Source organism: Musa acuminata, chromosome BXJ3-8 (assembly GCF_036884655.1).
Source record: "Musa acuminata AAA Group cultivar baxijiao chromosome BXJ3-8, Cavendish_Baxijiao_AAA, whole genome shotgun sequence".
Classification (NCBI taxonomy): Eukaryota; Viridiplantae; Streptophyta; class Magnoliopsida; order Zingiberales; family Musaceae; genus Musa; species Musa acuminata.
In genome coordinates, this window is record NC_088356.1 from 2544192 (window position 1) to 2556308 (window position 12117).

Consider the following 12117-nt stretch of genomic DNA (forward strand, 5'->3'; position numbering starts at 1 on the left):
AAAAACCTACACTAAACTAGATTACCATGGCATCACAAATTCATTAGCATCCGTGACATTATAGCCAGGTAATGAAATTTTATAGCTTTTTTCCTGCAACACTCAGTTTCTAACAACTCGAATCCTCGAACAATCACATTCACCAATCTGGTATCACAGATCACTGTCCAAATATCCCCAAATCCCACCCGAGAGACCAGGTAATGAGATCAAATATTTCTTCTTCATCACTCGGTCCTAACAACTCCACACCTCAAATTTACTTATTTGTCTGTAGGAAGTTCTGCAAATGTAAAGCTAATTTCTGAGAACATCATCATTCATAACGAGGGTCACCGGTCAGTTCCTACAACTTGGAAAACTATAAACACGGAGTACACGCAAAACAACTTGGAAAACTATAAACACGGAGTAGGCACACAAATAGTGCTACTTTGAAAACTATAAACACAGAGTACGCACGCAAAACAACTTGGAAAACTATAAACACGGAGTACGCACGCAAAATGATAGCCTTGAGCCTCTTATCCAACCGAACTTTTCAGGGCTTCGAAATGCCACAATGTTGGAACAGAATTTGAGTTCAATCGCCTCTTATACGACCTTATCCGACCGAACTTTTCAGGTATTCGAAATGCCACAATGTTGGAACAGAATTTGAGTTCAATCGTCCCAACGACAAGCTCATAGTGCTACTTTGATCCCTGCTACCGGATAGGGTGGTATTGTGCTGATACTCGCTTTGGGGGAAGCTTTCGGAGTATGTAAAGAACGAGTGCTGAGGGGAGTATCTCGGTCATCTGTCAAAGCAACAATCACAGTATTAGATGGTTGGTTGCGATAAACAAGCTATTTTATGGAACCAACAGATCAAACATACCAAGTAAAATATGAGATCCAAAATGGGATGATCCAAAACCTCAAGAGATGCATTTGCATCAAATGCAGATAACCCAACCTACAATAAAGGAGAAAAAACATGTACACAAGCATGAGTTTATGAATTGCGCTTCTTGGAAGCATCAGTGCTATACTCTGGTTTAATAAACAGCTTAAAGGGATCAACTTGCAAAGATATCGGCTCAATGAACAAGCTCTAACTACAAACGAAGCTTACAGAATAAACCCTACAATGATATTAAAGCTGTAAATGAAATTTAAAATGAAAAAAAGTCTTGTAAGGGTACAAACGATAGAAAAGTTAAAATTCCAGATGTAGGAAAGTTGCATAGGTTCACTTTCCATCAGGCTCTACTTTGATGTAGCATACCAGTAATCTAGTGTCATCATTTTTCTCTGGGTCTCCTTTTGACCTCACTATCTATGTGCTCACCACCTTAGTTAGATTCAAACTCAAGATGATTAAGCATAGCATTTGATATCCATTCCCAAGGCGTACATATAGTTAACTTGACAAATTGTGAAGTTCTAATAGCACAACTAAAACAGAATATGGATGCCCTAAAATGAAAAAAAAAAAAAAAAAACTGGAGAACAGTCTTCGGAAAGAACGGCATGTCTTTAAAGCACTCGTTGGTATGAAAAATTCAGATGCAGCTTTATGCAAACCATCTTGCAATTGTTTTACTGAGGTGTCAGCAGAATTATATTGACCGTTATACTGAAACTTCATGAACAACAATGCACAAGTATTATTCAAGATATCTACTCACCACAAAGCATCGTACAAGAAAGCAGGTGAAGCATATAGCTGTGACAGATCCAACCTGCATCACATTCCACATACCTGATTATTATTATTTATCTGAAACAGCATTACCTTTTTTAAAAGCTTTATAGCATAAAACAATCTTAAATAAATTGCAATTGATAATGCTGATTCTAATTGCTGATGTTAAGGTGCTACCAAGCGATCTGAATTCACAAAGGGTGACCTTTCACTAATTATTAATAGTAGGTTACAAATAAGTGGAAGGAACAATTATATATAAACAAAAGCTGTACCACAATAACCCACATGGGCCATCCACTCACCTACAGAAATTATATTTGTATCTACACATGACTGCACTACATATCTCTCTTCCAGGAATCTCAACAAATCTGAGGAACAGCCATCCTGATAAAGGCTGACGTAGTGACACGGACTTAGCTGGTTTTGCCTAAGTCGTGCGGCACCCTTGCGTGTCCGTCCGCAAAGGTCAGCCTCCCCGCAGACTCTCATTGTCCCTCAGGACCAACAAAAGAGAGAACGGGCTAGAGAGAACGCCTCAATCGGGATCCACAAGCAAACATCTCCGAAAAACACTTCATAGACAATGCAAATTACAAACAGAATTAACAAGCTCTGAACAGTGGCACAACAAAGGGTAAAATGGTCCATTACAGACCGAAAAGCTCTCGCGCGTGTCCACATGACACAACCTTTATTTACAAGCCTAAAGAGGCCACCAACCCAACTAAAATGGGACTATTATGCCTTCGGCCGCCCCTCTACATGTTGTACAAGGCATGAACATGCCAAAAGACACGGACATACATAAGCATTACATCAAACACCCTGTTTCGAAGTTTGTCCGTGACATTCTCCCCCACTTATCCCTTCGACGTCCTCGTCGAAGCCTTTGTGAACACTGCAACTCTTCGCCTTTGCTGAGTCTTCAATCTTCTGCTCCAGCTGCAATGCGCCTCCTGGCTCCCAGCTGCTCTCCGCTGCTGTTTTTGAGTCATCGAACCCTTGATCCGCCATGCTGCTTCAACTCGCCAATGACTCTGACTCTGGTGTGGGGTTGGCTGAGTTGTGTTGATCCTTGTTGATTCTTGCGGATCTCCCAGATGAAGGAAAAGACCATCCTTACTGCGTCAGTCTCTCAAAATTCCACATGCTGCTTGAACTGGGTGGATGCTTGTTGGAGCTTTAACGAGCATCATCTCGCAAACTTCTGAAGTTTTGGGTCCTTCCTCCACAAAATCTGCTCATTGACTCTTCTTTCAGTTAGTTGTCACATCCAAGTAGGTTCGCATCACTTCCGCTTTCGATTGGCATTTCGTTGGGAAATGAAGCGGACAATCTACTCTCAGTAGCACTGATCACCGTTGGTGAGGATTTGACAACTATTGTCTTCCATTATCTTCGAAGGATCTTTGAACTTGTGCAGAGCTCCTCTGCTGGATAGATAAGAGAATTGGGGTACTCGGTTTCGCCCATCCTCTTAAGAGTTGAGAAGGCAAAAGTTACTTGACTTCGCCCGCCTCCTCGAGGTTGTACTTCATGCATCGAGCTGGTTACTGGCCTTCGCCTGCTCTTTGCTCACACTTCTGAAGCACATGAAGTGTTTGCACTCCTTGCGTTGAGTTAGCTACTGTGATTCACCTTCTCAATGCCATCGAACTTCTGGAATGCGGGAAGTTTTCACCCCAACTTGGAGTAATTCTCTGATAGATAAGGTCGCCTCTGGGATTGTACCGTCTTCTCCATCAACCCTGCCGCCTACTCCACTGAGTAGCAAAGGTACAGCACCGCGTACTGCTTGCTTCGTTCCTTGGTCGTGCACTCTTGCATGACCCGAAGTCCTTCACTTACGGCTATCTTGATGAGAAACTTGTTGACACCGGTCTTACGAAGTTCTTCGGCCTCTGCCCTTCAGCCTTGTCTCGGTACTTGAAGATTGCCTCTGCATTCTCCACCTCCTCGGCCCCTTTCACGACCAAGCGCTCTCCCTCCATGAGAGCAAGGGATCAATGACTTTCACGGAAGTCCCGCCTCTGCGGTACCATGGCGCTGCCATGCCCATGGTCCTACTATCCGTCTCCTCGCATCTGTATCCCTTTTTCTTCACGATCAGTAGATATGTCTCCGTGGCACTCCTCTGAGTCCACCTCCATTCTGACTGATGCTTGATTTTTTGGGTAGCTAAGTCCCGCTGGACTCGTCGTCGCTTCCTCGCCCCTTTCGACCTCCTGCTTCAACACCTCTGTGTTCTCCAAGCAGTCTGTTTAGTCGATGGAAAGACAGATGCAACTCCCATGCATGACCTCTGCCATCACATTGTAGGGTTTGCACCGATTCTGTTCTCCTTAGCTTCCTTGGTAGCAACGTTCGCTTACTCGGCCTTGTCCTCTGACTTGCCGGGCTCCCTTAAGCGAATATGAACTCTGGAGCAGTCCAACTCTCTAGCTGCTTCGATCATACCTCTGCATGATCAAGTCCCTCCCATGGAACTCACTGGTACTTGCATTCGAACTTTTCCCTTGGTGGAACACAGCCCCCATATGCTGATGACCAAGGCTTTCATCCAATGCAAAATTCGATGCACGCCCGGAAGACCCGCCTCTGCAGTACCATGGCCTTCACTCCTTGAATCCATAGCCCTTCTTGCCGTCGTGTTGTTCACCGAAGTGGAGCTTCCAGTAGCTCCCGATCATACCTCCATATGATCCAGTCCCTCCCGGGACTGGTCGTGTGTGTCGCATTGCCACGAACTGTTCCACCACGATCCGCTGCACCATGTCACCTCCTGGTGACATCTCCATTGCATTCTGATCCTTGTGGAATAAACTCGAATTGTGAACCCTCCATGTGTGGCCTCTACCAATACATCGCAGGGTCTCCTCCACCTTCGATTTTGTTCGCTCCTTTGGCAATCGACCTTCATCCACCCACTCTTGAGTCACACCTAGATGAAGCACCGCTCTAGGACAGTTCGTCGCCTAGTCGCTCCCGAAGTCCACCGACTTCACTGTAATTTGTGCACCATTGTTTGGATCCTGGGCCTCTGCCCCTACCAGCACAATCTCCGCTGCGCACCGCTTCCTTCATAGCAACTCAAATGGCAACACTGTGGCATATTCTTCAAGAGTACCCGCCTCTGCGTCCTCTTGCCCCGTGCTAAGGCCTTCTGTACCCAACTTCACCTCCGCAAATTGAGTCGCCTTAGTTCCTCCATCAAATGCTTCTCCGAGATAAGGTGCATGTGCCCCGAAGCTCCCTTCGTCTTTGGCACCATGCAAGATGAGTCCGCTCCGTCAGAATGAAGGACCTATGGAACAACATGATCCTACACTTGCCTCTGCAAGAGTTCATGTCCTTGACCTCTGTCTAAGGAAAGCACTGTGCCTCTGCTCCACGTTCCAACTTCTATGCTGGCTCCCTTCATGCGGCTTGAGTACTTCGCCAAGTTACACCCAAGTTGCTCCGCTCCTCGTTTTTGCATTGAGTCGATGGTGGCCCTCGCGCCCACCATTCCACGGGTCAGCCCTCCCTTGAGTCCGATCTCCACATCGACTCCAAGTGTGCCTTCATTTAAGTTGCTTTAGGTCGCTCCCCCACTTGATCTCGCAATGCATCCACCAATGCATTCTCTCGAGCGAGATCATGCGACAACTCCTCGCTGCTTGCTCGGTCCATTGAGCTTCGTGGAGTTGTTGTTTGTGAGGTACTCCTCCTCAACATGTGAAGTCCGTCTCACATGATTCTCCCTCTGGAGAGCCGAGACTTATCCCTCCTGGATAACTGTCCCGTTGGAGCAACATCTCTCTTCGTTTCGGAGATCACCATCCCCTTGGACTACTCCGATCTGCTGAACAAACTGTGCATTGTTCTGCCTCTTGCAAACGCACTTGCTAGATTGCGCCTCCACGTCAATACAGCCACCGCTGCACCCCTCAAGGCCTAGCAACATGCTGAACTCGTTGCACACTTCAGCCTCCTCCGGACGTATCCTTCGCATGCCGAAGAGAAAGTTTCAATGCTCCATGGCGCCGAGTCTCGACCGCCTTGGGATGGCCACGAACATTCCATCGTCCGCATACAAGCCCATGCATGAGTACCGAATTCTTCGAGTTAGCAATTCCCCTCACCTCTGTGAGCTTTGCACAACTCTTTCGGTCGCTGAGCAACTCATTCCACTTTGCATGGTCTCGACCTTTGCCAAGCGCCTCGCTTGCCTTGAGCACCATCAAGTAAAGTTGTCAACGTTGAGCCGTAGCTCAAACTCAGCCAACCCAACCTTTGTGCGCTCCGCATTCTTCCAAGCTTGCCTGTTCTCGTGGTGCCTCTTGCGCGAAGGGTTGGCCATTCCTCTGAATGCCAATGTTAGATGCCCGCTCCTCTGAGCGACTCTTTACCCTACATCTCCATGCCCGTTTTCCCTCAAACGGTCGCGCGTTGCTGACTGCCCTCAACGCAGCCCCGCTAGGTCCCCCACGTTTGCATGTCAAGTGTTTCTATGAGTGCTTGTCCCGCTCTGATACCATATGACACGGACTTAGCTGGTTTTGCCTAAGTCGTGCAGCACCCTTGCGTGTCCGTCCGCAAAGGTCAGCCTCCCCGCAGACTCCCATTGTCCCTTAGGACCAACAAAAGAGAGAACGGGCTAGAGAGAACGCCTCAATCGGGATCCACAAGCAAACATCTCCGAAAATCACTTCTTAGACAATGCAAATTACAAACAGAATTAACAAGCTCTGAACAATGGCACAACAAAGGGTAAAATGGTCCATTACAGACCGAAAAGCTCTCGCGCGTGTCCACATGACACAACCTTTATTTACAAGCCTAAAGAGGCCACCAACCCAACTAAAATGGGACTATTATGCCTTCGGCCGCCCCTCTACATGTTGTACAAGGCATGAACATGCCAAAAGACACGGACATACATAAGCATTACATCAAACACCCTGTTTCAAAGTTTGTCCGTGACAGTAGGGTACTTTGTATCAAAGATAGCAAATTTGGGTACCAGACCCATGCCAATTGCTGGTCAAACAGGTTAGGGTTCGATATGCATCAGTGAATCGACACATTGTATGCCAATAAGTACTGTGGTATGGTGGTTTCACATGTACACCATAAACTGTAGTGTTCCCCTTTGCATTGGTATATTAACTACTATAAGCTTTTGATCCAGAAATGCTTGGAAGTGGTTATTGGCTGATAAAAACACTAAAAGTTATAGACCATAAACAAAAAGAGGACAAGTCTACTCTTGCATCTTCATGACTTGGGTAAAGGTTTGGACTAGGTCTTTTGGAATGTTGGTTGGGCAAAGGCCTCTTTCTTATTAATTTATCATATTTTTTATAAGGTGTAGGCCTGCCTTGAATTTACCTAAAAAAATTACAGGGAAAGTCTAAACCAAGGATTGAAATTTCGTACCGTACTAGAATTTTGAGATATGTTCGGTACGGTACTGTATACCGAGCGATATATTTCGGTTTATCGCTCGGTGTATATATATATAAAAGAGGTAAACTGTTCGATATACCTCTCTTCTCAGGTGATGTTGCAGAAAAAAAAAAGAAAAAATTTGCAACGTCGTATCTCTTCTCGGGCGACATCGTAGAAAAAAAAAGAAAATTTCGCTGAGGCGTCGCCTCTCTTCGCCCGCGACGCTGATACTCTTCTCCCTGCGCGCGGGTGAGAAGTCACTGCAAACGAGGATAGCAGCGCCGATCTCAGGTTCTCTTTTTTTTCAAATTTTTTTTCTTATTTCTTTCTTCCCCTTCTGCCTCTTCTTTCACCTTCTCCCTCTTTCTTCTCCCTCGGTCACCATCGACTCCCTCTTTCTTCTCCCTCGATCGCCGTCAATGCTACCGCTCGGTAGTGGGTGGTCCGTGTACCGGTTTGCTGATGGACCGGTACATACCACCCGGTACAGATGGCATTATTCGGTGTTGCAAACCTTGACTCTAAACAGACAAGGTTAGTATATGTTTACAAAATTAACAATCTTTTGCAGAAAGATAGATTATTAGGGAAGACCTCATTCTTATTAATTTATCATATTTTTTATGAGGTGTAGGCCTGCCTTGAATTTACCTAAAAATATTACAGGGGGAGTCTAAACGTACAAGCTTAGTATATGTTTACAAAATTCACAATCTTTTGCAGAAAGAAAGATTTATTAGGTAAGAAAAAGCAAAAGAAAATTTGTTATTATTTTCACCAAATTCTAAAGCTACCAGAAATTGTTTCAGGAAACAACTATATCTGCTAGATTTCTTTTTTTTTTTGGCTGTTCTGCTAAACACTAAAACCACTAAAAACACATGGCTTTGGAAAGTAAAATATCTTTCAGCTGGTTTCTGAAGTAATTGACTAGGAGTATTGCATGTGCAGTACATGTCTCGTTCTTTAATGAAACATGGGTTTCACAGTTTGAATGGAAGTAACAGGAAGCTATCTAAACCTTTAAATGCTGGATAGCATGCTTATTCTCACTGTTATATGTTCAATATTTCTTACATCTGTTAAATCATTGTTCAAAAGAAGTACCTCATGAAGTTTCTTTCTCCTCCCTTTTGATTCAATTGGGAACCGCCTTAGCATGAGAAACAGCCTAGGGAAAAGAAAAAGGAGAATGCCAGTGAACAGGGTCAAGATATCCTATATCCTTCCAAACAGAAGCTTACTATTACCTGCCCCCATAAAGCAAGAAGCCCAATGCAGCTATAAAGGATACCGCTGAAATTACAAAAGTGTAAACTTAATTACAATTATATGATTAAACTAAAAATCAATGATGGAAAGCAGAGATTGCATTACCTGCTATAAAGATCTTTCCAATTAACTCGATTATGTTGCTGTCATTTATCCAAAGGTATATCCAGATACAAAACTGACAAATTATAGATCTCCATGAGCACCAAAATAATGTGAAAAAAGACACTATATAATGCAGTAACTTGAGTTCATTGGGGACCTAGCATATTGAATCACTTAACTTTCTCATGTGATATTGCATAAAGAGATAATTAATTAGAATTTTCTAGCATACGCTAAAATGAAGCAAGAAAGAATGAAGTCTACTAAACTGAAAGCTGAGCAAATTGCTCAGACAACTACCACACAAGTCAATAAATTCAGTGCCAAAGTTTGTTTCTAGGTCAACTTGAATTGGACACTAGCAGATCAGGTAGCTTGCAGACTTTGTTGATCTGGAGTGCACCCATTTACATAGCCAGGAGGAGCAGCAATAAGAGAACAATTGATGAAGGAAGAAGAGTAAAACTACCAATTTTTCATTGGCAATAGCCATAAAGGAAAATAAACCACAATCAAATAAATTTTGGTCTTGTTGGTTCAAATAGACTACGATTGTCTCAAAGACAAATTGATGATCTTCTCAAAGTCTTTGACTGGAGTCATCAGACTATGATCTTATGTGCTTTTATAATTCATTTAAGTGCAGTAGCAGACCAAACCAAACCCTTATCCTGAAGCCATTCAAAACTGTGTAATTATCTAGTACAGGTTTTCCAAAATCAGTCTGCATAGTTCTGCTGCTCCAACTCAAAGAATACAGTACAACCCAACTCAACTAAATAAATCAATCATAATAATCAGTATTTGGTCCAAGAAAATATTGATTCCTTGACACATCATTTATCAATTTAACCACTGAAAGAAAATGCATGAAAGAGAAAAGTAAAAGCAGTGGTGGAAGCATAAACCTGAATAACATAAATTACAACATTAACACAGATGTATACGATCCTTAGTTTGTCTGTTGCAAGACTTCTTGCCTGAAAATTTAAGAAAAATGAATTTTATTAAGATGCTGAATATGTGCTATGAATAAAACGCATTGTCATGCATATGACTAAAAAATAATTAGCAAACTTGCCTGATAGTATATCTCTGCCCAGAACAGGACAAGCAATGTGTATGTAGAGAAGAACAACAAACCAGGAAGATCTAATAGAGCTAAAGTAAATACCTAGTAGAAGAACAACAAAATATCCAGATCAGTTACCAAACCTGGTAAATAACTATATCAAACAATAATCACATGCTTGAAAAAGAAAGAAATTTTAGAAATAAAAAGTCACAAAATGATGTCACCCTGTAAAGAAATGTAAAACAAGCTACCAATATAACCAAATAGAAAGCATGACCAGTAGAGACGGTTAGAAAAATAAGCCTGTTATCTACTTGATATCACAGGCACCCGAAGTTGGGACTACTAAAGCCGCTCAATGACCTAACCAGAAAAATCTGGACCTCTAACCATCTAGCACAGATTAAAGGGCAAACAACTAATCTAAGCAAAATGAAGGATTTTAATGGTTCCTGCTTGTTTATTCACATAGCAGAATTTGGACCTAAAGGTTTACACTTTGACCAAGCTTTGGCTGGAAACTATATAAATTGTTCAAGAATTTATTCACAACTCCTCTTAGCAAGATAATTGTGACAGATTTCTTTAAATTAACATATTAATTTTTACTAAACATAATTACTTATTAGAAGAGGGGAAGTAGAAAGAAAACTCTAAATCATGAGCGAGAACTGTTAATACTTGTGCTCTGCTTACATTTTGCTCTCTTCCGAATTCTTATAGCAATAAACTTACTTCTTTATGAGTCCCGAACTCTTGTTCACTCCCTGACCCTTAATCAACATAGAAACCTAGATGCCTCATTAGAACAGGTTGTTGACTAGCAGTAAATCACATTTACCTTGTGCCGAAAAAGAAATACTTGAGCATGAAATCCAAACTCAATAGCACGTACTGCAACAAATATTAAATATTAGTAATTGCTAATGAGCATTGAAATTAAAAGTAATAGTGATCACTGATCAAGTTGTTGCATTCACCTCCATTTACAATAAAGTTCATAAAATGGAAAACCTTCTGTGTCGTCCAACCAAATTCAGGCACTCGTAGCTGGATCCTGATCAGTTGAACCTGAAGATGATGTATAGAAATTCAGGAACTCCATACTCCAACCAAGATATGTAGATGTATGGACCTTCTTGGGATTGCCAACAATGGATTGGAAGACAATAGAAAATCAGATCAGATTTTTTTAAATTTTTGAGGTAAAAATCGATTATCATATCCAATTAAATATTGGTAAAATTAACACAACCGACGAATGGCCCCAGCATTTGTTACTGATGGTTACAGGACAAAAACCAACTCAACCTACAAAAGCACAAACCAACAAGCAGCAAACAATGAACACCCCACTGAACATCAAACAACCAGAAACTGTTATCTCAGAAGTTGTTTTGATAGCACTATGTTAATTATTAAAACACCCGATCTTCCTAGGAGGTGCAAAATTCATAGTTCTAAAACTAAAACAAGGAATTTTAAAGCACTCACTGCTGTGTCTACTTCCCTCTTGAAATTACAGCATCTTATCGGCAGACTATAAAACTTGAAAAACAATTACTCATCTAGTCCCTGTACCTTCTAAAATCACACTAACCAGCAGACTATAAAACTACCAGCGATATAACATTAATCTGAAGAAAGATGGTTTTCTAAGAAATTACATATAGAGAATACATAGTTGAACATACAGAAATCAAAAGCAAACAAATCCTAAATTGGCCAAGTAATATAGTCCTAGAGAGAGCAAGAAAGCATCAAAACTCAGAAGTTTTATAATATAAATGTAATCGCTAAAATGAAAGCAGCTCAGAATCCGGGATACCAACAACAAAATCACAACTTTAACATGCAGATCCAATAATTAGATGGCGTAGAGGAAGAGAAAGAGATGATAAGAGCGTAACCAGGGCGACGGAGGAGACAAGGGCATAGGCGGCACAGAGGAAGTAGAAGACCCCATCCTGCCACTGCCGCGACTCGTTGATCTCATCCCACCAATTCGAGAGCCTCCCACCCGCCAAGATCGATTGCTCCATCACCGACATCTGATCGAAAGAATCTCTCTCCGCCTCCCAATTCCAAAAGACCAAGCAAAGCAAAATCGAACTTTTCCGAAGCAAATAGAGGAATTTACAACTCCCAGATTCAAGAACGCGCAAGAATAATCGAGGGGGCTCTGGGAACGGAGAGAAGGCCCCGGCACGTTGGACAGGAGAGCCGACAACAAGAGAATGTTACATTTGCCCCCGGCTTAGCAAATTATTCACGGTGTCGTCCGGCCTTGATCCATCAAGCAACCCACGTCGACTGGCGGCTTCGTGTCGGAGTGCATCTTTTAGCCCACACGCGCGAGTTTAGCGGACTGGCTCTCGTGGTGGCTGCGTTTACCTCCGGCTGATCGTGTCCGGTTCTTCCGTTCGAGGGCTAATTACTCCGTACCTTATTTGCTCTGTCGTCATCAATTATATCGAAGAATTTATCTAAAAAATAATTGTTTTATTTTTAATATTTTATTTTTATAAAATATAAT

At 42.5% G+C, this 12117-nt stretch overlaps 1 protein-coding gene across 1 annotated transcript; it reads right to left on the reverse strand.

The window, feature by feature from the left end:
* Nucleotides 1-292: 292 nt before the first annotated feature.
* On the reverse strand, nt 293-12020 carry LOC135644536 (tobamovirus multiplication protein 1-like). Its single transcript, XM_065162194.1, has 11 exons — nt 11492-12020; nt 10562-10652; nt 10423-10475; nt 9588-9680; nt 9415-9486; nt 8507-8579; nt 8380-8425; nt 8237-8300; nt 1674-1727; nt 881-958; nt 293-800 (listed from the first exon to the last, which is right to left on the reverse strand). Exons 1-11 carry the CDS (start codon nt 11630-11632, stop codon nt 708-710), a joined length of 858 nt encoding a protein of 285 aa, XP_065018266.1. The 5' UTR covers nt 11633-12020; the 3' UTR covers nt 293-707.
* Between the last annotated feature and the right edge of the window lie 97 nt (nt 12021-12117).